Source organism: Taeniopygia guttata, chromosome 4, assembly GCF_048771995.1.
Source record: "Taeniopygia guttata chromosome 4, bTaeGut7.mat, whole genome shotgun sequence".
NCBI lineage: Eukaryota > Metazoa > Chordata > Aves > Passeriformes > Estrildidae > Taeniopygia > Taeniopygia guttata.
This window is the reverse complement of record NC_133028.1, coordinates 40,391,001-40,418,004: the sequence shown is the minus strand read 5'-3', so window position 1 is coordinate 40,418,004 and position 27,004 is coordinate 40,391,001. Positions and strand designations below refer to the sequence as shown.

The 27,004-nt window shown below is 39.4% G+C and overlaps 1 protein-coding gene across 7 annotated transcripts in view; it reads left to right on the top strand.

Annotated features, from left to right (window-relative positions):
- Window positions 1-3,185: 3,185 nt before the first annotated feature.
- RAPGEF2 (Rap guanine nucleotide exchange factor 2) overlaps window positions 3,186-27,004 on the top strand; it is a 183,625-nt gene continuing 159,806 nt past the window's right edge. For 6 of the 7 annotated variants that reach the window (XR_012055660.1, XM_030271433.4, XM_012573430.5 and 3 more), the window contains exon 1: window positions 3,188-3,813. Coding sequence is in view for 6 of the 7 variants with exons in the window: in XM_030271433.4 (XP_030127293.4) it covers window positions 3,283-3,813 (531 nt within the window). In the remaining variant the exon portion in view is untranslated. Of the gene's footprint in view, window positions 3,814-27,004 lie in introns of all 7 variants that reach the window. The other variant, XM_030271434.4, reaches the window with a different exon arrangement.

Genomic DNA, 27,004 nt, shown 5'->3' with positions numbered 1-27,004 from the left:
AACAGACAAAACCACACAAACAAACAAGCAAGCAAGCAAATTCACATGCCCTTCATCATAGTGCAGAAGGTACTAAAAACTGGAATTGCAAGTGGTAGTAATCCCAGCCATGTATAAATCCCAGAAGGTGGGAATCATTCTCAGAAATGATGCCACCCTAAAGAGAGAGCATAGAGGCTAATCTTATTTGAAGGATAAGATCATCTCTCCTAGGTAGTGGCCTTACTTGTACCTAATATAATTCATCTTTGACTTAAAATCCAACAAAATTGGCTTCTGCCCAATCCAGAGGAGATGGCTACTGTTCTCAAGGTCAGCTCTGGAGGGGTTCACCCGGCCAATACCTCTGTTCCCCAATAACTGTCCATCTCCATGAATGGTTATGGAAGTATCTTTTTATGGTTGCCAAGAAGAAAGATCTGGGAAGGAGAAGGGCAATTCTAAGGGCTGGAGTTTGACTGCATGAATCTGCTTCACCTGCTGTGCTATCTCCAGTAGATAGATGGAAGCATGTACCTACCCAAGAAATGGGAGAAAGGAACATCCCTGGGCTTATAACCATATAGACAGTTAATAATGCTAAACTCCCTCAAAATGGCAATGTTTTATTTCTTACCAGGGCAGACTGGTGCATCCCAAGCAAGCCTAGCATTTAACTGCAGGTGTCTAACTACAGGTGTAATGAATTGAAAGCCATGTGGCTAAGCCAAGTGCAAGCTTTTCAAAGTGTATCTTCTTAAAAATGAGGTTTAGCAAAAGAACAAAATGCTCCCAGAACTGCTGAATTTGTTTTCTTAGCATTTTAGTAACTGTTTGACCTGACCATTTCAAATTACCACTTGAAAGAAATGGACATATTCAGGAGGGCAGATACCCTGTATTTCTAAGGCAAAATACTTCTATAAAACAACATAGCTATTACTTCTAGCTATCCAAAAAGATATTATGCTGAGGTGTCATATTTTTTGTTGGAGCGTTTTCATACTGTTGAAATAACAACATTATATGAACCGCATGTGTATAGTTAACTCTTGGTTCCCTGGTGTAAGATGGGTAGGAAACCTGTGTAATGTATTACCATGACCAGAAAAACACTCCCCTTCAAAAACAAAACCCAGTCCATTGTAAATAAGGGTAAAGCTAGATAATATAGCTTGAAGAGTAACCAATAAGCAAAATGAATGGCATGTCCTGGTGTATATGTGTATTTAAAATCATAGTGATTTTTTGTTGAAGCTGAAAACCAGGAAGACAGTAAGACTAAGAGAAAATGTAAGTTGCAAAAGCATTTGACACCATAAATTATGTTTTGTTGAATACTTGTAGTGAAAAATGGGGGTTTCTGGAGATAATTGCATGCTTTCTCAATAATAACTGTCCTTACTCTGAATCTTGATGATTATTTACTGATTTATTGTTTATTTTTTTTCTATTCAGACTAGAACTAGACAGATTTCAGCAAGAGAAAAAAAAAAACAACAGCATAAAGGACATGCTAGTATCCACCATGGAGGATATGAATAATCAGAAGTATTTGCATTATACAAATATGTTGCTTACAGACACAAGATAAGGTGCTAACACAACACATCCTTAAATATTATTGAGAAGTTGTTGAGTATATTTGTACATAGTTCTCTATGTACAATTCTCTTCTTTCATTCATTCCCATTTCTAACAAGTCATGTGATGTGTTATAGGCCTTTGACACAGATCTATAACCATCGAGATTTGTGACACTGATCAGAATACAATGAGAGCCCTGAAATCCCGTTCTCTGAAGTGGAATATCCCTATGAATCACAGGTATTGTGTTACCAGACAGCACAGCAAAAAATTAACCAGAGCAAAACACTCGACTTGATGCTGTTACAGCTAATAGGTCTGAAATGAAAGATAATTGCATATTAAAATAGAGTGGGTAGCTCTGTTTTGATGTAGAGATATAAAGATGTCAGGCAAGCTAGGCTACAGCAGCAGGGAATGGGTGCCCTGAAGTGATTGAGGAGTGAAGCCCAAGAGAGCATTCCTCACATTCCTGTGGCACTCCTGCTATACATATGCCCCCCAAAAAAAGGGCATTCCAGCACTCCGGATTGGTAAAATGAGCTGCAGAAAAGCTGGCACTTTTCTATAGCTGCAGGCTTGATTAATTTGAAGGAATTATTATCATCACTGGATGATGAACACGAGGCATATTTAAACTGTTATTTCTTAGGGCACAGGACATGACATTTTCAATCTGTTACTAAAAAAAAAAAAAAAAAAAAAAAAAAAAAAAGAAAAGGAAAAAAAAATTTAAAGTCTCCCGTAAGGATTTCTAGTAAGCACTAATAAGCAAGATACAGAGAATGTGGAGCACTCCCTAGTATTTTCCCATGATCTGCCCAGAATAATTGGTATTACTGCAAAAATATTTTGCTGACACATATGAGTAGGATTAGCCCAAAGAGTTATCTTTGTTAATGAGCCATATCTAGAAATTGAGTAGGTTTAGTAGATTCCTGTCTGAAGACACAGCATTTTTGAGAACCACTTGTGTCTAAAAGTGTAACATTTTTTCTCCTGGGACTAGCAGTGTATGTTTTGTAAGGAAAAGATGGATATATCTGGAAATTTTCACAAATACAAGCATCAAATAAAGATGACACTGCCTTACTTGGAATTGAAATGTGACTGCTAGTGACTGGGAATTAAACAGATTTATTAGTGTTGACATTATTTACATTGCGTGATCCGTATCAGCGAAGGGTACACATCACTTGTGAAAGCAAATACATTAATAGTATTACCCCGCCGCTAATGGCACGCTAATAATACTTCCATGGTTGGCGTTTGTCAGGCTGCTGCTGAGACGTGCTCGGTGTCGCGGTAAACAAAGAAAATCAGCCATGTTGCGAGATCCTTTATTCTTTAAAAACTTAAGTTCACGTGAGAAGAATCCGCCGCTAGATAACCCCCAGAACAGTGATAAATTAACGATTTCACACCCTTCCCTTCCCCGTTTTTACCCCACATAGCAATGATAGAGGGGACAGTCGGCTGATACGGATTACTTTTGAGAAGCGTGACAACAGGTGGCTTCCCCGAAGTCACTAGATTCTGCAGATCAAGTCTTTATTATTATTTTTTTTTTGGCGTCCAGGTTGCCCATCACCAATATCCACGCACAGGGAGCGCCGCCGAAGCTGCGATGATGCGCGTCCCCCGGGACCATGGCGGCGGCCGCTCAGACTTCTTTTTTGTGGTTAAACCTGGCAAGGATGTGCTCCCAGGGGGAGGATGCTGAGGCACCGTAGCCGGAGGGGACCCTGCCGGCGGCGACCCCCGGCGACCCGCCCCCCCTCCTCCTCCGTCCCGCCTCGGCCCGCCCCCCGCCGCTCCGCCTCCCCGAGCCGGCAACTTCCCCGTCGCCGAGGCGGGCGCGGAGCCCCCCATCAGCCCGGATGGGAGGAGGAGGAAGAGGAGGGAGGAGGCGACGAGGACGGTGCCCGAGGGGATGCGGCGGAGCGGGCCGGCGGGAGGCGTAGAGCCGGCTCGGGAGGGAGCGCCGAGCCCTGGTCGCCGCCGCTGCCCCCGGCGGGGCTCGGCCGCCGCCTGCAGCTCCGGGCGGCGGCGCTGCTGAGCCCGCGGTGCCTGCGCGCCGCCGCTCCCGCTCCTCGCCCGCTCCGGCCGCGCAGCGCCAGGCCGCGGCCGCCCTCCCCCAGCGCCTCCCGGGCGGCGGCGGGAGGCGGCAGGGGCGCGATGGCGTCCTACGTGGATAACAGCTTCCGCCAGGCGGTGATGAAGAACCCGGCGGAGCGGAGCCCCCAGGTAAGCGCCCCGTGCCCCGGACCCCGCGGCTCCCGCGGGCGGAGGGGCCGCCCCGCTGCCCCCGCCCGCCCCGCGCAGCCCCGGCCGGGGCGGTCGGAGCCCCACGGCCCCGCTCCGCGGCGGCGCGGCCAGGGCTGACCCCGCTCGCAGCCCCTGCCGAACTCCCCAGCGCTGAATTCCCGGTCGGCAGCTCCCGGGAAGGGAAGGCGCGCATTAACGCGACAACTTTCCTCCTACTCCCTAATTTTGGGGCAAGGAGAGGGAGAAACGCCAGCTGGGTTTGTTTTGAAGGTTGCTTCCGGTGAAAAGAAAATGAACTTAAGAGTATAATTTTTCGGTGATGTGGTTTTTCTTTTTTTCCTTTCTTCTCTTTTTCTTTATTTTTTTTTTTTCCCCTCTGTGTGTGAGTGTGTGTGTGTGTTTTGTTATTGCCCCGGAGTACGGGTGGCTCAGGATTTGAATTCAATCCCTACTTTTACAGAGCTGGCTGGAGCTGGCAGTGCTGTTTCATAATGTAGGGGCTGAGGTCAGTGGTATTCTTGGCAAGTCCTTGCTCTCCAAAGTAGGGTGAAATCCTTACACAATGGCACCAGGCAGGAATTTTTTAGATACCTGCGCCGTGCTCCTGGAGCCCCCTTTATCAGAGGAGTGTGTGAGTCGAAGCTGTTTGTAAGCGTAATTGCGCTTAGAGAGGCTGAAAAAGGTTAAGCTGGGGACTGGAGTGCGTACGGAAACATTTTGACTTAACATGACCTGAAAAACAACTAAACTGAATGAGTTCCTTCTGCTCCCGAACGGTTGCTGCAGTGGCTGTTGCTGCCAACTGTCTAAAGACTAATAAGCTTTACACTGATCCCCACATCAAGCTGCGGTTCAATAGCTAATGATACAAGGAGTTACTTTGCTTGGAGTTGTAATGCCATCTGTCCTATTTTCTAAAGGCTTGTCCTGCTCTCTGAGCAGTCCCTGTATTCGGGTTTTGGGGAAGAGATGCTGTTACTGATTGTTTTGGCAGGCGTCTGACTGGCTGATGATGATTTCAAATTGGGGCAAAGAGGAAACCTTGACTTTTGCTCAGCACCCATAAGTCATTCCTCCTACTATAGATACGTCATTGTGGTAATGTTATTTTTATCCCCGTACTCATGGAATCTGTGTGAGAAAATTAAACTTCTCATGGAGAAACACACTGACTGCATAGGCATCGTATGTGGCATGCCTTTTTGGCAACTCTATTTTTTTCTCCTTTTATTAAAAAAAAAAAGAAAAGGAAACTGCTTCTGGAACATGTTTTTGTGGTGCTAAACTTGTTTCTCTGTCCTTGTTTGACCTTTTCGAAATGTCTGTTTGCCTTGAGTGCTGGACCCAGCCCTTCAGTGTGTTGTGAAAGCTGAAGGAGGCTGAGTGCTCTCTCCTGGAGAAGACACTCTCTGCAAACTCACAGCGAGGTCCCTTGAATTGGTAGAGGCGTAGACTCCAGCTGGGGGGAGCCTAGCAGCAGTGTCCAGCCTCAGGACATGGTTATGGAAGCACGGTGGGGCGCTCAGGAGGAGAGATGCAGGCAGATGCTCAGAAACCACTAGGTCAGGCTGTGGGGTGACCAGGCCGGGCTTGGGGGATGATGCTTTCCCTGTGGTGTGAACTGTTAAACTTTCTCGTGTCCTTTCCAGTTGGCCTTGCTGTCTAGAAGGGATAATAAGGAAACACGGAAAGGTAGAAAGTAAGAAATGACGCAGTGAAGAATCCAGCCTGAATGCAGGGATAAAGCCCAGTGAAGGGCACAGAACAGAGAGCTAAATTGGGAACACCAGGGCTGCGTTAGTGCTGTAAAACTTCCCCAGTCAGCATGCTGGCAGCCTGCTGTAGCAATCACCACAGGAAAAGAAACCCACCCTTAAATCCATGAAACTGACACTGACCCAAAATAATCCACAAATAAGACCAAGTATGTGGGAAATCTAATGCATTGTTAGCACTGGAAATACTTGAAACTGGTGGTGCCCTCCTGTTGCTGCTGGAGAGATTGGGCTTGCAGCAGAAAACTTGGCTGGTGTTTTTGTAAATGGCTCGTGTTGAATTATGTGTGTTAATTTTCTACTGTTGGTTCTCTGTTAAGTAAGTTTGAGTTTATTTTACAACAGTATTGCAATTTGAAAGAAATATGTTTATGCACATCATCTTTCATCATTACATAAAAAGGAAAAAATATATAGAAATGTACAAAGACCTTGTTTTTCCTTCTTCCCTTAAAGTAACTTATTGTCTCTTTACTTGTATTTTCCTGTCCTTGCTATGCTATCTCTAAAAGATAGGTACTTAATTTTGGCTTTTAGGAAGTCATGGGGGTTTTTTAAAGTTGAGAGAGGGTTGGAAAGAGAAAATATATTTATCATATTCATGTCAGTGCAGGAAATAGCAAGAGAAGTATGTTAGTAGCATATTTGCTTCTTACTTATGTTAGCAAACTCTTCGGGGCGCAGCTTCTCCCAAATAATGATGAGGTAAATATCTCTGACATTTCTATTCACCCTGGACTGTCAGGGTGCAAATTTGGCACCATGCCTTCACTGCAGGCTCAGAGGACAGGAGCGACAGAATGATAGCCAGTATGTACAACTTAGAGAAGTAGGTCTGATAAACATTGTTGGGGAAAGCAAACTTAACTTGGCATGAACATTTCTAATGCAAAAATCTCCTGGTAATTTTGGATTGAACTGATTTTTTTTTTTTTTCCTTGAAGTAAACAGTTTATTCTGCAACTGCTTTTGTAAATTTATAACTTTACATCTCTTTGGTATATCCTCCTTTACAGAGTGTTCCTGACTTTTGTGAATCACAGCTCAATATTCTGTTGGCTAAAGAAAAAGAAAAATAAAAGAAAAGGATTTATACGTGGCCTGTACTTTAACATGCCTGTTGTGTAACTCTTCTCTTTAATTGATGTATTAAACTATTCATTTTCTCTTTGAAGACATGAACTAGGAAGTTAATTTTACTACTTTGGGGAATCTAGCTTTTAAATGTTCATAAATTACAAATGGTTTTATGCCCTTAAGCTGTGAGTAATAGTGATCTAGTTTTTTTCTCTCCTAACATCCTCTCATATGGACTGTTATAGCTTTAATTCTTTACAAAAATTCTTTTTGGCATCACAGGCCATTTTAGAAAGCATGCAGTTTTATACTGGTGTAGCTTGGCTTGAAAAAATAGGGCTGCTTTTGTTTTCAAACAAGAGAACTGAGCCCTAATCTTTCTTTATCCTAACAACTCATTTGCATTGCATGGTATATGAATAGCTGGTTGCTTCAGAAACTCTGCATACTGTTCACTGTTTTCATGCCATGTGGTGACGCCTCCAGGAAGAAATTTTTTGAGTGTGTGCCTTATATATGTTAGATGCCCAAGGTTTGCTTCTGGAAACTGCCGGTGGGGTACACCAAGGCAGTTCAACACAGCAGTAATGGAGAGCAGAGATGTGACAGCATCGCACCAGATCTTCAGGGTGGAGGGGAGAACTGTACACTAGCCCTTAGTTTGATACTAATGCGTCATTTAATGTCAGAAGACATCTAAACAGGATGCTGTTGTAAAGCAGATACTCCTTTCTTGAACACTTGAGAGGAAAAATGGTTTAATTATAGGATGTACCTATGCTTTTTCCAAATAAACTTTCGGCTTGTTTCCCAGTTGTGTTATTTTTATACTTGTAACCAGTGATAACATGATTGTGTGCAATCTTCAGATAAGCCAGAAATGAACATTTCCTTCTTGCTACAGTGATCTCTTAAACTACACAGCCTTGTATTTATTTTTTAATAGGATCAGAGATACTAAGCGTTTTATATGTGAGTCTAGCAAAATAATATTTAGTCTTTAAATTTGGGCTGATCGTGTGTCTGTATATCAAATACATTAGAAGACTAAAATGATCTTTTTCAAAAGAGCTTATTTGGGATTTCTTTCCTTTGAAAAATGAAAATATGTTGAAGCTTGAGTTGTGCTTTCATATTTTCTTCACTGTCAGCATTCTACTGTGTTGCCATCTTTTTGAGGTGAGCATTTACAGAGGAGGATAACCTCTGTAATCAGACTGCTAACAGCAGTATAATGCTGAGAACTGATTCTGTTGCTAAACTCTCCTGCTGGTTCTTGGTAACCCTGAGAAGTGAAGGACTGTGGCAGCTGATGCCTGGTATTTGCCTGTATTGCATTGATATAGTGGTCTTTCCATAATGCATCTCAGGGCTTTGTTATGTGGTTATTCAGGGGCAGCCTTACTTTGCAAGGCTGGACTGCTGTTTCTTTCTGGGGAGTCCATTTGACCAACAAAATTAGATCCCTAACTGTGCTTCCCATGGTGGTGATCAGGCTTTCTGCTGACTGCAGTGACTAATTCTGAGGTGGGGTCATGAGCCTCTTATGTTTTGTGTTAACATTGGGACAGTCATTAGTAATGCAGCTTGATGAAGAAAGGTTGTTGCTGGCTCTTGATCTGGGCTCTTTTCTTGCTCAGCAATGGGCTTCAAGTAGAATTGCCATCATAAAGTCAGCTGTAAGGGTAGTTGGTCTGAACTGAAAAAAAACAACAAAACTCTAGATGCCGTAGGGTTTTGGAAACTTTTTCAAAATAGTTAACATACCCTGAATGTGTCTGAAAAACTGTAGGTTAAGTGATGTCTTGTGGTGGCTCTTTGACTGTAAGTCGGGGAGATGAATACAGATGAAACAAGTTACTATAGACTCATGTATGTAAATACCTTTAACCATAGGGATTTGTCCTGCTGTGTTTCAGCACTGAACTGGCAGCATAACAACCAAAGGATCTGTTGGGGAAAAGTGAGACTTTTACCTGACAAAGCAAACAATGTGTTTGTTTAGTAGAGAAATAATACCAGAGAATGTATTTTGGAAGTAAGCATACATTTTTTTGTCAAGCTAGTATTACTGTGCAGCAGTATTTCATGCCCGACAAACTTACTTGTGTGAAATATCTTTTATGGCTGATAAGTAAAGCTGAAAATCCTTGCATAGCTCGGATTTTCTTGTGAACTCTTTAATCTCAGCCTGGTGAAACAGACTGGAATGTTTGATTCTGAACTTGCAGTGTCAATTTTCACATCATTTTCAAAACTATGGGCATGCACTGCAATGGGCTGCTAAGTTTATTTTGAAAGAGTATGCTTATTTCCTAGTCTTTCTAATGGGGGTGTGCATGTATTTTCCTATAGCCACTCATATCTTCATGGCCAAGAGCTTTGAGAATGGCAAGAGTGTTGACTTTTTAAATTCTTTTGCAGTAGTTCTCCCCTGTCACAAAACAAAACTTTGTGCATTCATAGATTCCTGTATCTTTTAATGATATGAGTTTTGCCAACACTCACAAAGACCTCGGTATGATGAGGAAGCCTTCAGCTATAGCATAGAAATAGCTCAGTTGAAGCCTTATCCTAAACACTTGTGTGCTTTCTCATTGCATCAGAAGATTGCAGCTGTGTGTATGCGAGCAGGTTTGAAACTGGGAAAGTGAGGGTTTAACTGTAGCGCCGATAAGCTCTGTGTAATTTCCTACTTGATTAATTATCTGTTTGGTAGAGTTTGCTTTTGATTTCTGCCCTGCAGTGGCTGGAGAAGTGTTTGCCCTGGGTTTGGGCTGAGTATTTTCCTGTGAGCATGTTTTTTTCAGCCTTTGTGGACGCAGTCTCTTTCCTGCACTTAAAAACTGGGAGCCTTTCTGTGGCATTCTTGCCTAGGAAATGTACTGAAGTGAGCAGTGCAGGGCCCAAAGCCCAGGGATCTTCTACTCAGTCCAAGCTTGTTTTGTCCACTGAGGTGCTGTTCAGACATCAGAGCACATGTCTGTACCCCAAAGGTTTGGGACCCTCCCACCCATCCTCACCCATCCCTGGTGTGTGGGGTGTAGCCAGTGGTGCTGCAGGGGAGGCTTTGGTGGAGGAGGATTATTGTAAAGCAAGATTGCTTGCCGTGGATAAGTTTGCTCTTCTGCCAAAACTAGTAACAAGCAAAATCATCTGCTGGGCTTCTGAGACCAAAAGGACTGATAGCTCTTTCATGTCTTGGGTGTAAAAGTGTAGGTCAGCAAAAGTAAAGGACATGCAAGCATTTTCCCAAGATCATGTTTTGCTTTAGTAGGAGGTTGGAGTCTCCTGTGGGTTATCTGTTTATTCATGGAGAACCCTTGGTACCTGAGGGGAAAAAGTAGATAATTTAAGTATAACCTCTAAAGATGATTCATTTATTTTACACTTATTACAATATCCCTTAGCTAAGGTCTTTTTGGTAAGTTATTGTTTCTTGATATCCATTGTTTTAAAAAGCCTGCATGTGTAAAAGCTTTTAAAAGTCTATGCTTATGCAAATTACTGAGTAGAAACGACTAGTGGTAGCTATTCATTTTGTTTAACTACTATTCTGATTTTAATATTTTTTTTCTCTAAATCAGAATGTTGCTACTTAATCTGTTAGCATGTTTCAAGTATGACTATATGTACACTGAACAGTCATTGTAAGAACTTTGACTTCCTCATTGAGGGTTTTTTGTATCCTCATGAGAAAATATATTTTGGCTTGTGTTTTGGGAACTTTCCCACAGTAGGAGATCTAATTTTTGCGAGGTATTGTTTGGGAATTCAAAAGGAGCGCTGGCAGAAAGATAGCTCTACAAAGATGCTTTGTGAAGGGCAGCTGAGCCTGCGCGCCTTGTTTGCAGCAGCCAGTGTTGCAGATTTAATTTGCTGGGTATATTTTGCGTGAAGGGGTGTATTTAAATAAGTCTCAAAATGGAAGTGGTGCTCTGCTTCCCTTTTTCTGAAGTTGGTGAAGTTGACCACTTTTCTTAAAAAGGGAGAGAGAGAAGCCCTACTGCAGTGCTTTTCTTACAGCTTTGTTTGCAGTTAAAATTAGCTATTTGTTCTCTCTGGGTATCTCTGTTACGCCCACAGAGCTGTAGATGTGTTTCTTTGTGTGTGTCTGTCTTGTCTGACCTGAGTAAGAGTGATTAAATATTTGATTTAGAGCAGTTCTAAGGAATTCTCGTCAACAATAAAGGTCAGCATGTATATCATTACCTGAGTAAAACACTGAAGGAATAAGAAAAAAATAAAATATTTAAATGATTTTAGAGGGGAGAAAAAAGGGCATGAGTTTGCTTTTTAGCACTGATTAAAAATTAAAGGAATATTCTGATATTAATATTTTTGTGGACAGCATGATTTTCATATTTTTCTCTTATTTGTGTGTATTCTGAGAAACATGAACAGCACAATGAAACAGCATCTGGTTTCAGTGTAAATTACCTGGGAATGGGTATTAAGTTTCATGGAAGACACATTTGTGGAGCATGCCTGTTGTTGACTGTCTTTACCGGGCTGTTTGTTTCTGCTTGCTTGCTTTTGTATGTCTTAAGGTTAAAATAAACTTTGCTTAATAAAAATATTTATTATGTAGTCGTTTGGGGTTTCTAAAAGGGAAGGTTCTTCCTGTTACCCGTGGATTGTTTGCTTAGTAGTTTGTTGTTTTGTTTTTTAATTTATATTTGCAGTTCTTTATTGTTAGTGATACTGGTCTCCCATCTTTATTTTGCCTTTACTGTAGTTGTAAAAAAAAAAATTGATATAGCCTTTTCCATCTGAAATTAGTAATTCAAACTTTTTGTCCTGTTACACAAAAAATAACTCAAAACTTAGAGGGGTGAGAAAGAATGTTACACAAATGTGGTTTGTAAGTAGTCCATGGGAAAACAAGGCTGTACCACCAATATTGGCCTGAGGTTTTGACTTTCTGAAACAAAGGCTGAATCTTTTGTGGTACATGGTATTTCTTTAGCAGCAGAGCTAGTTGTAGTGGGTTGATGCTGGCTGGGTGCCAGGCACCCACCAAAGCTGCTCACTCATTTAGTTTTCCATGCTGATGTTCTCTGCTGCCTCATTCCTGCCCGTCCAACTGCTTGTGAGGCTACAGAAAACATGGGATAAGTGATACAATCTTGTTAGCTGAAAGAAGAAAAGGACCTTACTTTTGGGAGATTGTGTAGTAGGGTTTTTGGCTTCTAAAATTTAAGTGACTCAGTCTGGTTTAGATTGTGACTTCAAATATTTGTGGTGGTGCAGCTGAAGGTGCGAAGACCTATGATACAAGAGATTGGAAAGAAATGCTTAGGGTTGTGTGTAGGAACCTCTGAAATACCTCAACTTCTCCCATAGAATATATGGTGCTCCATTTTCAAACACTGTCTAGAAGTATAAAAAAACCTAAACTGGCGGTAATGTTATGACATTATTTATTTTGGACGAATTTCCTAAAATGAGATTTTTTTTAAACTTAAGGGACATGTTAAAAGGGGCACCTTTGCATTCACTAAACTGGGTGGGGGCAATGCCGAGGCCTGGGGTTTCAGGATTTTTTGTATTGTTATACTGAATCTTGTCTGTATTTACATTGGTTTGTTGTATAGTAGTTGAAAATTGGATGATGGTGGGCTCTCTTCCTGGGGGCAAAACAAAGAAGAGACACTTAATTTTATTGGCATGCACGTTAAAAGACGTACACATTTTTCCATCTGGTATGTGAAGTCTGTTGGGAAATACCTAAAATATGTACCCTCTGTTGTTTTTGTTTTGACTTTTGAGGTAAGTGCTTAATTTTGTCAGGAAACCATTCCCTTGCCCGCCCAGAACACTTCCTCAAAACACATGACCTTGGAGAAATCAGTTGCACATTGCATTATGTGAGTAGTCGGCGCTCATTTGAATGGTTCTGTGGAGTTTTGCTATTTGTCAGAAGACATTCGGAATACACAGCATACATGGTAGTAAATATTTAGATACATTTTGAACTGAGAGAGAGAGGCTTGTCTGTGCAGTATTACAGACTTCTTTTGTCCCTCGCCAGTGGTGCTGTGGGTGTTCAAAGTGTATTCCCTCGCCAGTGCTGTAGGACAGGCAGGCGCTGCCAGAACACAGCATCCCATTGCTGACTTCTACTTGGGCGCAGTAGCTCAGGCAGTTTTTGAAGGTGCCATAGCTATAGTAGCAAAAAAAAGATGGACTTTGATTTAAATAGCTATGTTGGTATTTGAAAGCTGTGGCATTTTATTCTGTTCATGTATGATGGTGCTTTATGTTGAAATAGCTTTGAACTTTAGCTATCAACTGCAAAATTAAAATATAGTTGTTCCTATATCTGGATCTTAACCTGTGGTCTTTACCTTTTGTGCCTCCAATTCCCCTTTCCATCCTGCTGCAGGGGAAGGGAAGGGGTAGAGTGAGTAAGTGCTGTGTGCTTTGGAATGTTTCCGTAATAGCACTAAATTGGGGAATACTATTCCTAAACCACAGCAGCAGTTCTCCCTGTGGAATTCTTCTTCAACTCTAGAGGAACCACAGTCTCCAAAGAGAGTAAAAAATTGGAAGAAAACAGCAGGTGCTGAATGCTGCTGGAGCAGAATTTGTGCAAAGGTGTGTAACGTGGCTGGGCATTTATTCCAGTTGCTAAATTCATAACAAGATTCTGAAAGCTGAAGTGATGTAGTTGATCATGACACATTTGTTGATTTCCTGTTGAGGGTGGCTAATAACTGGCACATTCACCAGTGAAGGCAGTAAGTGGCCCATTGATTGAAATTATACTATCTTAAGAAAAACAATAAGTGGGAGTCTAGTTCATAGATGATACTCTGAGTATGAAACAAGAAAATAAGATTTTGTACTGGTTAACGACGTTCAGGCGGTGTCTCCATCTAAAATCGATTAGTGCAGTAACTAAGAAGCTTGAATGCTGAGGAGCTGGTGAGCAGATGATAAACTCTCCCAGCAAGGCAGTTTTCACTCTGAGTTACAGCAAAGTAGTTGTGAGGGTCTCAGTCTGAGTTGCATTTTGTGTTCTCCCTTGATCCTATGGTACATGTGGCTGCATAGTGCATCAAATTTGTTGGGGGTCTTCAGAGGATTTGTTATAAAGTTGTACAAAGCACAAAAGGTCAGACCTCTGTGTGAATGGCCCTCAGTGCTCTGATCTGAAGACTGAAGTATTTCACGTGTGTTATAGATATGGAATAAGAAGGGGCTCTGCCAGCTACATGCTGACCAGGAGCAGGCACTTGCTGGAATGAGGATAATTTAGTTTCCGTCCCTGCCATGGCTTCTCCCGTACTGCTGAAAGCTGCTAATTAGCGCCAATGCCTTGTTTTAATTCAAGATGACTTAGTTGGAAGATGCCATCTCCTTGGTCATAGGCCACTGAACAGCTATCAGATGGCAGCACAATTCCAGCTCAGCTGTTAAAAATGGCTTGAGGTAATAGTGCCAAGGGAAGGGTGAGAGTTGTTTTAGCTCTGTTGTAGGTGTTTGCCAAGGTGGAAGAGAGGAGGATATTCCACATCTGCTATATTTTAGACAGCCATTTATTTTAGTGCTATTAGCTTGTATTTTACCAGACTGAGTATTGGTAGGTCTCCACTAGTCCTAAATCCTCTTTAAGAGTCTTGTTCAACCCTTTAATTTAAGATGACTTTTAGAGGAATATCACTTTAGTAGTTGAAAAACTTCTAGACTACAGGATATTGCTGGAAAACATGATTGATGCAATGCATGGCATAAAGGGGTAGAAATCCTTTGAAAAATGGTTCCAAGAACCCAAAACAAAGAAAATTGAGTTTTGGGATAGGATATTTCATTTTGAAATATGTTTCTGAATGTCCAGGCAAATTATGAGTCCTTCTCCTTTCTTGTAGTCATTATTTGTATCTAGCCTTGTGCTATGGTTTAGCCTGACTTATTAATTCGATGTCCTGTAGTTTCTCCCTTTCTAAACTCCTATTGTAGTGCTTTTTGAATTTTGTGCCTTAGTCATTACTTCAGGTATTTTTCTTACTAGGTGAGCACTTAGAACAGGGTGATTTGGCTAATAATTTATTTCACATTTATTTAATTCTGAGTGGGAAAGAAACTCTCCTTTATTTATAAATTGCAATACAGTGTACCTTATACAGGTTATTTTTCACTTCTGAAACAAAATATACAGACCGATATTTTGAGTCATTATCGGAATTGTCATATATCAGATTTCTACCTTTACCAGGTTTGATAAGCAGACATTGCTGTTTAAGGTCTAATGTTCCTATGTGAACGAATATTTTATGTGAATTTAAAAGTGAAGAGAAAATAATGGCACTTTCTTACAATCCATCTTGGCTTTGATAGTAAATGAACATTTAGCCATGACGAAAGTAACGTGGTTTATAGTGACACAACCTACATAAATCCAGTTGGATTTGCTGTTGACATTGGCCCACGTTCCAGCAGGCGAGTTACCTTACATTTCTTTTGAACAAAGGAGGTCTGTCTGAAACAGGTGCTCTAATGGTTACCCTGGCCTTCGTAAATAGCTTTTAGGTGAAGTATTACTTCTGTTAACCATGAGTAACTTCACAAGGCACCTTGGTTTATTGCATGAGGTTTCCATTTTATATTAAAAAAAAAAACCCATGGCCACAGCTTTGTGGTGTTTGGTGCATCATAAGTCACTGTTTATTTTTGGAGCATGCTTATCACAATTTGTCGGCCAAATATTGGCTTGTCCCCTCTGCTATTAGATAGCTGCTGAAATGCCATTCTCAAGATAATGTTACCTACCCTGGTTGTTCCAGGATAATCTTAGTTTCTAAAAGAAATAATCTAAAATGTGCCAACTCTGCAGAACACGTAAAATAGTAGAAGACGGGCTTATTAAGTTTTGCAACCATATCATAATGTGTTATATTTAATGTGACAAAATGGTTTTGAGAGTCTGTGGTAAGTTGCCTGAGAGTGTTGAAAAGTCTGAATGTTACTTATGAACACTAGTGAAAAATGTTTCTAAATTGGTTGTAAAATGAGCCAGGAGATAATGAAGAAATAGCTGGGCCAGTCTCCAGTCTGGTAAGACATGGCTACTTGCACACTGTGCAGTGCTTTAGGAAAACTGTGTCACAGTTTCTTTTAAGGAGAAAGGAAAATTCTGCTTTAAACAAGTGACATTTGGTATCTTACTTGATTTCTTTTCCTGTTTCTTCTATTTATAGATGTCTTCATCTATGTCTTCAGTTTGGGATTTATCTGAAAGCTAAGGTCAGGAAGTGCCTTCCTCCAAAAATGCTACTTGTTGTGGTTTTCTGGCATGTCCTGTCCCCTCTCCTTCCCAAAAGGAACTGTACAGAAAGTATTTTTCCACAATGAAACACAGATCCTCAGCTCTGCAGTGTCATGCTGTGACTCTGGTATATACTGGTTCACCTCCAAAACTGAAACTTTTAAAAATCATCTCTTGGTGTCCATAACACTTATGTGACTGATTAAAACACAAAAAACACTTCAGTTTCAATTATTTCTCGTTTTAATAGAGCCTCCTATGTGGAGGCAGAGGAACATAGGCTGTATCCTATACAGGATAGAGCCTCAGAAAACTCATTTCCCACTTAGATTTTCAGATGACCTTAATGACTTTGTTTTACATAGGGATAGGTTTATACTCAGGGGATATGCTCATCCACTCAACGTTTCTACCAACCATGGAAGATCTTGGACGATCTTAAATATGAAAGGTCTCTCCCACCTTGGAGGTCATGAAAATAGCAAGTGAATGATCATTAAACATGTACTTTTTTTGTGAGTTCTGCTGTGTGAAAGAGGTTCTCCCTAGCTTAAAAACAAAAGGCTTAACCACTTAAACTAGTCCTCTGAGAGAATACAGCAATCCTGAGGGCACCAAAGATGTGGGCGTGCAGTGAAGGCTTTTGACTTAACTATTTGTTTCATAGTCAAAGTCCAGTGCAAGGTTTTAAATTCAGGATTGATTTCTTACAAAGCTCTATTTAGTCACTCAAGTTTGCACTAGTTATGCAGCAGTACAACTGAACTTGTATGCTTGTGGTATCACCATTTAGCAAGCATGCACTGCAAAGTACATGTAAAAAAAATTAAGAAATTTAAAAAAAGTTATATTTGAAGACATGATTAAAGTCTTTAACTAAATAAGGGTCAGGCACCCAAGTCTTCTTGTGATGTTCCCCTTTTAAAATTTATTTAAACCTATGTTACTTATTGAAACCTCTGATGGCAAGTAATTCCTTTTTGGAATATGGGTTTGACAGTATGTTATATAGTCTATAATGACTAGTTTGTCATCCGACTTTGTTTTTATGTTGTTTCATACTTCCATATACAGTAAACTATATTTAGAATTAGGACTGTCAGCAGTAGTTGAACATTTTGTTGAACTTCATATTTGTATATCTGGCTTTTGTGTAACTTCTTATAATGGGCCTGATTAGTGTTTAGTACTTTGCATTTGCTTTAGGAGCCTTTGCAATGCATTTTCTTGAGCAGGTTTCAGGAAAACCAATGGTGAGTTTGTCACTGTTAAACTGTCTCATCCTCAGTGTGCAGTCCAGTTAAAAGAAGCTTATGAAACCAGCTCTGTATGTCTGAAAGCTTTCATAGCTGTTGAAATTCAAAGTACTGAACAGAATGTTCTAAATTTATTTGAAAAATTGGTGTGGCATTTCTTAGGAAACAATCGCAAAATATTTTTCTGTAATCAGATGTTTTGAGAACTAGTGGACCTTCTTTTTTTTTTTGTCCAAAATATTCTATAGACTCTGTAGACAGAGAGTAACTTTTTGTTTTCACAACTTTTTTTTGCTTTCAAGTAATCACCATAGTAATTAGGCTGCATTCATGTGGGTTTTTTTTTTTTTTTGTATTCCTAAAGCTTACCATTTAAAATAACAGGGACCTAACAGTTATGTCATAAAACCCCTTTTACATCTGCCTAACTTCTGTCTTGTCTTCCAGCTGTAAATTGTTGAGGGATGGCAAGCATCTTTTTGGGTGATTTGCTGTCTGCTGAAAGTTGGCCTTGAAACCACTGGAACTTAGTTGCATGTTAAAATGAGTGATTTTATATTCCATTTAATGAGTGTATTTTGCAGCTTTAAAGTAGGGCAAGAGGCTATGTGTTGTGTGCAGAAGATGATCCTTTTTGCATCTGCTACTCAGTATCTTAGTTTAGTATCTGCGGTCTAAAACATCAGAATGGACATTTGTCTTTCAAGATGGATGTGTGGGTTTGTATTTTTTTTCCCAGAAGAAAATGATAAAATAGTGTCTGTAAGGAGTGAACAATGACAAAGTAATGTCTGTAGATGATCTATGACCACCTCCAGTGGCAGACCATCAGATGTGGTGGTCTGCAGGCAGCACCACGGTGTTCAGGAGCAGCTCCTTGGCATTGAGTCATTTCAGCAAATTCCAGCTCTAAGGATAGCATGGCCCTGCAATGCCTGCATTGCAGCTTCTCTGGAAGGATAACCTGCTCAGAGTGCACTTACAAAACTTGGAGATGCTGCAATCATGAGTCATTTAGAAAATTTTAGTAAGGAGCCTGCTGTTCAGGGACAAACACACGCAGTAGCTTTTCAAATAGATTCCAGCTTAATTCATTTATAAATTCTTTACTTTGACAATATTAAAAGTAAATTATTCCTGGGGGACTAATTTACCATTTTAATTAATCTTCTCAGGAGAAGATCTTCTGTGAAGATCTTGCTAAGTGTTTTTCCTGTAATTGAAAAATTTGAAATTAACCAATCAACCAACAAACAAAAAAGGGAAAAGAAGAAAAACCACAAAAGGGATCTCTATGTGTAAATTGGTGATGTGTGAGACCACCTGCTAACCAGAAAATTGTGTTTTGGTCTAAGACAGATAAAAAGTGAGAATTTTCCAGGTAGGTGTGAGATAGTGACCTGATAAGAAGCCAGATACAGTAAAAGTGTTGCACTAGTTAATACAGTATCCCTCACACAGCGAGTCATCTTTTGATTTGTGCTGCTAGGACTCAGTTTCTAAAATTGCAACATTATTCACTTTGGTAATGAACAATGCAAGAAAAATGCTTTAAGGGGTAAAAGGAATTCAGCCTGTCATAAGCACTAAAGCATACTTGCTGCTTATGGACAGATTCCTCCTTCAGCCTAAAAGCTATATGGGATTTATAAATTCCACGTAGTATCAAAAACTGAAGGGTGGTTTAGCAATTGCCCTGACATCTCTTAGTATGCTGAAAGTAAAAAAAAAAACAGAACCCCTTATTTTTTTTTTAGCTTGTACTTATGAGATTGCTATTTAATCAATAGTTTGTAGTTTACATTTGCTTTTTATTAAAAAATAAACACGATTCTGAAATGACATACTTTAGAAATGGTTTCTGATTGTGTTTATGTTAAAAAAATATTCTATTCAAACATCTGTTTGCACTTGGATAAAATAAAGAAAATGACCTTTCTGTCCTGTGGGGTGCATGTGGATTCTTTGGTTTTGTTTTATTTTGCATTATGAATTAATGTGTTAGGGCAACTGGAACTAACACAGCTACACTGAAATGGTACTGCTTGGCAGCAGGGAATGTTTGAAACAGCAGGAGTATGCTCTCTGTGTTCAGTTGTGGAGAGTTTTTTGTTATTCTGTCCTCACAGTGCTGTCTTCAGTTACTGTGAGTTATAGTAACTATTCATATGGATCTAACATTTCATTATCATGCTCAGTTTGAACAAATAGAGTGTGTCTTTAAGAAAGGAAACAAAACTTCTCCACTTAGCATAGGAGGACTGTAGAATACCTTAAATGACTGTAAGAATGAGGATGTGCTTTCCAAATCATTATTTCATATTTGGAATTGTGGGTAGCAGTTTGTCAGTCTTTCCCCATGTATGTTAAAGACGTAATCTGGAAAATCAGCTGGCATGTAAGCTATTCATATGCCATATTCCAGCTTTAAAAGTACGGGTGGCATCCAGAATCAAGTATTATTAATTTTTAGTGGAACCGTGGAGGTATTTAATTGGATTTTCAAATAGTTTTGAGAAATAAAGCCTTATCTCTTGGATTTTTTGTGAGCTGCTGCTTGTTTGACAAAGTAGAGGTAGGAAAAACTGTGGATTTGTATACTAAGAAATGCTTTAATAGTTAGTGTAAACTTTGAGTAGAAAGTAAGGATATATTTTTTCATGTGTAAACAAATATTTTTATGCCAGGCTGCTTTGCTGTCTACTACCATTAGAGCTGGGACATCAAGCCAACTACTTGAGTGCTCTTTTTTTCCAGATAATTTGACTTATAAATAAACTCTGGCATGAATTTTTGTGTCCAGCTCCCTTGAGCATCTCTGGAAGTTACAAAGCTTCCAATGATAGCAATGTAGAGAAAAAAAAAAAAATTTTTGGCATTTCTGCACTATGACTAGTCTGTAATTGCTACCCTGTGGACAGCTGAAAGATGTTGCCTGTTTCAGAAGTTAGATCTTAAACCTTTTTGGTGGTAGGCTGCTGTTTGGAGGGACCTTATGGACCTTTAAATTAGTTGAGTCATTTTAAAAATTAATTTTAAAATGCCACAAGAGCTTTAGCTAACCCTGTCTGCCACCAATGTGCACTTATTTTGAGGAGAAACACACCCAGTAAAAAAATTATTATGTGTATCTTCCAGGTCCTGCAGTTTGACTTGGTAGGTGAAGGTGTAAGAATCACAGTCTTGGGCAGCTAATTCAGTTGCAGCCTATGTTTATGTTGATTCTTAGTTCTCCGTGGTTAGTCTGTAAAAATAAAGAAAATTGGGAGAATGTGATAAAAATTTCACCAGACATTCTTGATAGTGACAAAAGTTGATTATTAGTGAAACTATCTTTACAATCAGGGAGACTTGAGCTGACTTTTGTTAGGGAACCTGCTACGGTTTGAGGTAACTCTGACCCTTTTTTCTAGCTAGAGAGAGGGGAAGTGTTTTATCAGTTATGCTGACTGAGTCGAGTTTACTGCTGCATAAACCACATTTAGATGTGGTTGTTGCTAATGGATGTTTTTCTCTTGTCTAGACGAGGTGCTGTGCATCAACCTGAGCATCACTGTGCTGCTGTCTGTGGAAGGCTTTTATTGAAATAACCATCAGGAATTCTTTTCCTTCCCTTCAGAATGAACAGAATCCTGTAACACTGTAGAATGCATTATGTATACAATTAGTGTTTTTCCATGTTAATGTGACCTTTTCTTCCTAAAGGAATATTCTCCATTATCCAAACCCAAGAAAGGTAATTTGGTATCAATATTTATCCTGTTTCTCTTAAGAGGAATTTGGTGTGGCTTATTTTGGGGGGGGGGAAGCATTTGTATACAAAATAAATATAAAGTCCAGCTTGAAAACATATGTTAGATTATATCATATGAGCAAATGCTAATATTTAACAATAATGTGGGCAATAATTACTGTCTTGGACAGCTTGGAAATATTAGCTGCAGGTATTTTAAAATGTTAATAACCTTCAGTCCACTAGTCCAGACAGTTTCTAAATGCTGAGGAAGTTGTTAAATAATGAAGTGCGGTGATGTTCGCCAGAAGCAGCCTAACAGCCAACAGAGTAGGTACTAGTGTGTGTGTGACATTTTCACATGTAGTAGATGAATATTAACCACTTTACCAGAACAATGTCTTTTTAAGAAGTTGGTGGTTTTTAAAGGCTAAGCCTGAGATGAGAAGTACAGGAAAAGGAATGAAGTGGAAGAGGAGGTCAGGGTACGTGGTGCATGTTTCCAGGTAGCTTCTTTTTCTGCCTCTGTTAACTGTCTCCTCCAGCACTTGGCACTTGATCTGTGGCTCTTTAGAAAGACATATTGTTTCATTTACTATAGTGGCAGAAGAAACTAACTTTCAGAGGGAGGTAACGTAAGGAGAAAGAAGTAGACTTCAATTTATAGAGATTTATCCCATGTTTTTGCTTAAATACAATTGAGATAGGTTTTAAGGTAACCTTATTAATTTTTATTTACAGAAGGAAGTATGTGAATATCTTTTATTGCAAAAAATTGTGTGAAGAGCTTTTTCAGTATGACCACATTTTTAGTTTATTTCTACTTTTTTTCTTCTCTCCACTGTTTGTTTTTTTCATTCAGATTCATGTAGAAATGTGCTTTAAATGTAATTTGATTTGAGCATCTCCATGACTTAAATTAACTGTACTGGCAAAGCTGTCCAGGCTGATTTAATAGGCTCTAATGTCATATATAAATTGCCTACAGTAGGTTGTTTGAGTTTCTCATGTCTGGACTGAGATGCTCAGAAGGAAGAGGAGTGTCAGTGATGCTCTCCAGTACAATGGCACCAGTCTAGCTTATGCTCTGATCAGTTTTCACACGAGCAAAAATTCTTCTGATCTTGTCATAACACCAAATACTCATTTTGTTCTGAGAAGAGACATAACTGTACTGGCAAAGCAGCTTTTGCAAATGTCTCCACTTGTGTCAGTTAGGTTTGACTGCTTTGCAGGCTGTTACTTTTATAGACCTGCCTGAAGAGAGAGTGTAGGTGTGATAATAACAGCTTTCATTTTAATAAAATATAGGGAAGTGTTTGTAGTCTCCTTGCTCTTTCTGTACAGGTATTACTTCACCAATTTATTAAGTGACTGCTAAGCTAACTAATGACTAATTAAATGACTGTTAGCTAATTAAGCTAATTTTTGGATGTCTGTGGTGCCAGTAGGTATCTCATCTCGCTATGCTGCTATTCATACAGGAAATAGTCCTGTAACTTTCCAATAGATTACTAAAACATGGTGCAACTCACTTCAAACCATGTTTGGAGGAGAAATAGGGTGAGAGAAGAAAGCTAAGGTGGTAAATACTGCTGTAGGAAACCATTAGGCAGGCTGACTTCAAAGTAAAGCTTGGAAAAATGACTGTGTTTCAGGAGGATGAGCAGGAGTACGGATTGACTGGGCGTTTTGTGGTATTATTTCTGATTTTACTAGTCTGGCATGTCTTTCAAAAAGAAGTGCTGCTGTTGCAAGGGGATTGTATGGTTTGAAGAGGTGGATAACATTTTCTTTTGGGGAGACCAGACATACTTTTAGTGAATTAATAAGAAAAGCAACCTTTCTATACATTTATGCTTGGCTACCAAACAGTGCTTGTAGAGAGAAAAGTGAGAGCTAGTTAATGTTTTCTCTCTCTTCCACTGAAAATACAGGACCTGTAAATACAGGTTTCAAGTATTTAAATACTCAAATTTTTTTGTTGCTTAAAAACTGATTAGGCCAATTTGAAGTTGAAATTAACATTGGTAATGTCAATTAAAACAAGCAAGAGCTTCCAATTTTAATGAAATGTCCTTACATGGAATAATTACATTTTTAATTCTTTAAAACCGGGCAAACCAAAAGAAAACAGAAGGAAATTATTGGTGCTGGCTTTGGATACACTGCTAGCACCGCTCAAAACATGAACAACATTAAAAATTAATACATCAAATAAAACTTGAAAGTACGAAGAAAATAAATAACACTTCAAGATGCCCATTATCTCAAATTTTTTCTTTTACAGTAAAGCTTATAGGCTCTCTTATTTCTGTACAGGAACATATTCTAAAACCTGACAAAGACTCAACCTTTGGTTGCTATTGGAAATGAAATGTATTTACTCCTTGGTATCTTAAGACAGCCAAGCATTTATTTGACTTTAAATGATATTGAAATGTTAGGAGTAGCATCTGTATTTGTGTTTGGGATGCTCTTGTTCTCTGCAAGGCTATATTGCATGTAAGAGATTGAAACAAACATCATGGCATGATGTTCTTGAATACATAAATCTCTTAAGTAAAGTTTTTCCTAATTCTTGGTTCCAGACTGTACTGGAGAGAGAAGTTTTATTTTGGTAATCTGAAAACAGATCTTTTTCCATCATGGCTAAACAGTAATTTTAGAGACAATGCTACTTGTGTAAACTGTGGAGGCAAAAAATAGACTTCCAGTAGTCCTAAGAGCTTGTTTTTCATGGCTGTGTTGTTGCTCATAGGAGGGTTTGCAATTTCTTTAATTACAGCTTGCTCTGTAGACAGTGGAAAAAGTTACAACTTTTTTTTTACCTGATGGTTCTTTTTATGTACTTTGAAAGCTGACATACCATATTTGACGGGAAAAAAGTTTGTTTTCTACACCTGCGGTTGAGAAGCAACTTCTTCAAGTAGTCACTATCTAGATTTGCCACATTTAAAAGTGAATAATTTTAGCACTTTTGACAGCGTGCACTCAACAGCACGTGTTGAACGTAGCAAGGAGGGAGCAGCAAGTAGATGGAGCAGTCCATCGGCAGCTGCCAAAACTGTACATTGGATTTAAGCCATAGCTATTAATCATTTCTTCTGTGAAAAGGAAAAAAATGCATCAAAAGCCTTTAGGGCATTGGGAGGGGAAATTCCTTCCCTCTGCTAAGCAGAGAAATATACTTTATTTAGTCATACAGCAGCTTCTTAAGTTGTCTGTACTAGTGGAGTTTGCTTACGAGACGTTTCACTTCTATAAGCTTCATTTGTTGCAAATATACTAGCAAAAGGTTTTTCTGAAAATGCAACTGAGGCCATCAGAATTAATTTATTGTCTTTTAAACAAAGCTGCAAAAATTTTATCTATTAAATTCTCTTTCTGTGTTTCCACAGAAGAGAAAGGGAGGGCATGAACCAGAATTGCTTCTGTTGCTTCTTTCAAGTGTTGCAAGTTCACTTTCTCTCTCTTGCCACCTGAATTTGTTTTTTTTTGAAGCCCCCAAAAACTCATGTAATGGTTTGGGTTGGAGGGGACCTTTAGAGGTCATCTAGTCCATCCAGGCCAAGAGCAAGGCCATCTTCAGGTAGGTCAGGTAGGTCAACCTGACCTGGAAAATCTCCAGGAAAGGGGCATCTACCACTCCTTTGGACAACCTGTGCCAGTCATTCAGTGGCCTCATCATAAAAAAAAAAAAAAAAAAAAAAAAAAAAAAAAAAAAATTCTTCCTTGTATCTAGAAGATATCTCTGTAGTACTTCTAACATATAAATTTTTGCAGCACTTGAAATTTCTCACACAACATCCTTTACTTGTGTGCTATTGCTATCAAAGCATGAGTTGTACTGGATTGAAAATAGAACTCTAGAAATGGGCGTGTTGGTGGAACCTGAAGAAAATATTTTTCTTCAGATTTATATAAGCTACCCAGACCGCCTGACTAGCTCAGATTTAAAGGGATGTGTCTTGCAAAACCCCTGCAGTGAGTCATGAACATTTTTATCTCGGGAAAATTTGAATTTCCATTTCAGGAAGTGGAATATAAATAACCTTCACTAAGAAGACTAGAAATTCTTTGGATAATATAACATTTTAACAGTAGATAATAAATGGCTGGTATTTTCAAGGCTGAGAAGTAGTCAGGTGCAAGCCAATGATATTTATAAAATTTTCAAATTTTTTTTTTAACATGTTAAATGTTTTTCTAGATCATGGGTACTAAAATAGTTGCAAAGCCTGGAGTTGGATAGGTCTATAGAGAGTCTCTGGTTTTATTTCCTTCTTTAAAATTTTGAATTAGGGATTTGGAACAGGGGTTTGAGTTATTAAAAAAACATATTAAATGGCTTAGTATGCACCAGTATTTCTTATTTACGCTTGCATTGGGAAAAGCTGGACCTTCAGTTAGCATAGACAGAAAAGATACTTTTGGGTCCTGTAAGGAATGGTTGCCTCCCAGTAGTCAAAAATGTCACTTCTGTTGCATCGTGATTTGCATAAATATCTGTGCAGATCATGACTCCAGAAAAGTTCCTCTGTGCTGCATAGCTGTTAAATAACTTCCATGGACTTGAGTGCTGTGAAGGGTGGTATTATTTCACGTGAGGCAGACATCTGAAAATTTCTCTAATAAATTCTGCAGATAGAATACTGACTTGGCAGCAGGGCAATGAGAAGAAAGATGCCATTCATTTGGTGAGATGTAGTTTTGTTCCACATTCACAGAGGATAACTTGCTTGTATGCTCAGGCTGAGAGAGGGGAGTGTGGACCAGGTAAGAAGTTAGAAAATGGAATCTTGGAGCTGTTGGTAAATACAAACCAGCTCCTCAAAGATGAGGCATCTATTGGTGAATGATGCTACTGCTTTTGAAATGAGTAGGAGTGATGCAACCCAAACTTCTTAGTCACTGCTGGCTTTAAAGGCCTTCTCAACCTTCCTCTATGGATTCCTTGTTTTGCCCTAATAGTGACGGGGAAGGAATCTTGATGAAGCAGAATCCTTAATTAGTACTAAAGTGTGCAAGGAGGAATGTTGCTCGTATCTCTTTTGGTCCCAGCCCTCCTCATGTTTTTCACGTTCTCTTCAGCAATTATGCTGTCAGGGATGGTAGCTGATTGACAGCCATGCTTTGCATATTGGACAAGTGAATGACAGAAGAAAAGCCGTCTTTGTGGCTTTGGGAGAGGCCTGGTTTGTGTTGGGTGGAATATATGCAATTTTATGCTGTCATTTAAAATGCAGGATTTAATTGCAAGAAGTAATGCCAGCTCACTCGTGTAGCAAATAGGAAGGAAGTAAACACTGTAAAATAAGTACGCAAATGTATTCTTGTGCTCTGGGCTTATTAACTTGTTATAATATCTTTATGGTACTGCCTAGTAATGGTAAAGTTATCAATCCTAGCAATCTCTTTGAGATGGATTTTTTTGTGATACTTCCATTGTCTCAGCTCCTAAAAAGCTAGACAGTGATATTGTGGGAAAAAAATTAGTAGATATTTAATATTAGAGTGTAATTAAATAACAACAAGACTCAACAGCAGACGAAGAATTCTTAACCTGCAATAGTGAAAGTCTCAGCTCTGTCACTGTTGATACTGACCAGATGAAAAAGGCCTTTCTTATGGCACCTTCCCTATGCTTGATAGTTTAGGAGCCTTAGCTGAAATTTTTATAGTTGAAAAATATGTTTTATCAACTGAAATATTTTGTATGTGTTTCTTGCTTCTGTCATTTGCTCAGGTGCAGCACCTGCTAAGCGGAACCATCCTGGTAAATAGAGCTCTTGAAATGCCAGTGTCTTTCTCCACTGGAAAGACTATGCTGAGCCCTACAAGTGTATTTTTGATGTTGCAGCCTTGATACTCTGTATATGCATGTTTGGAAATATTTTAAATACATTTAAGTGCGATTCAATGAAGAGAAATTCCCTTGCAATTTCTCTGTAGACAAGCTTCAGGTTAACTTAAAACCTTTACGGGCTAATTACCTTGAAAAAATAGGCAAGAATTTTTACTAAGTACTTATAGTAAGGCTTCTTGAGCCATGTGG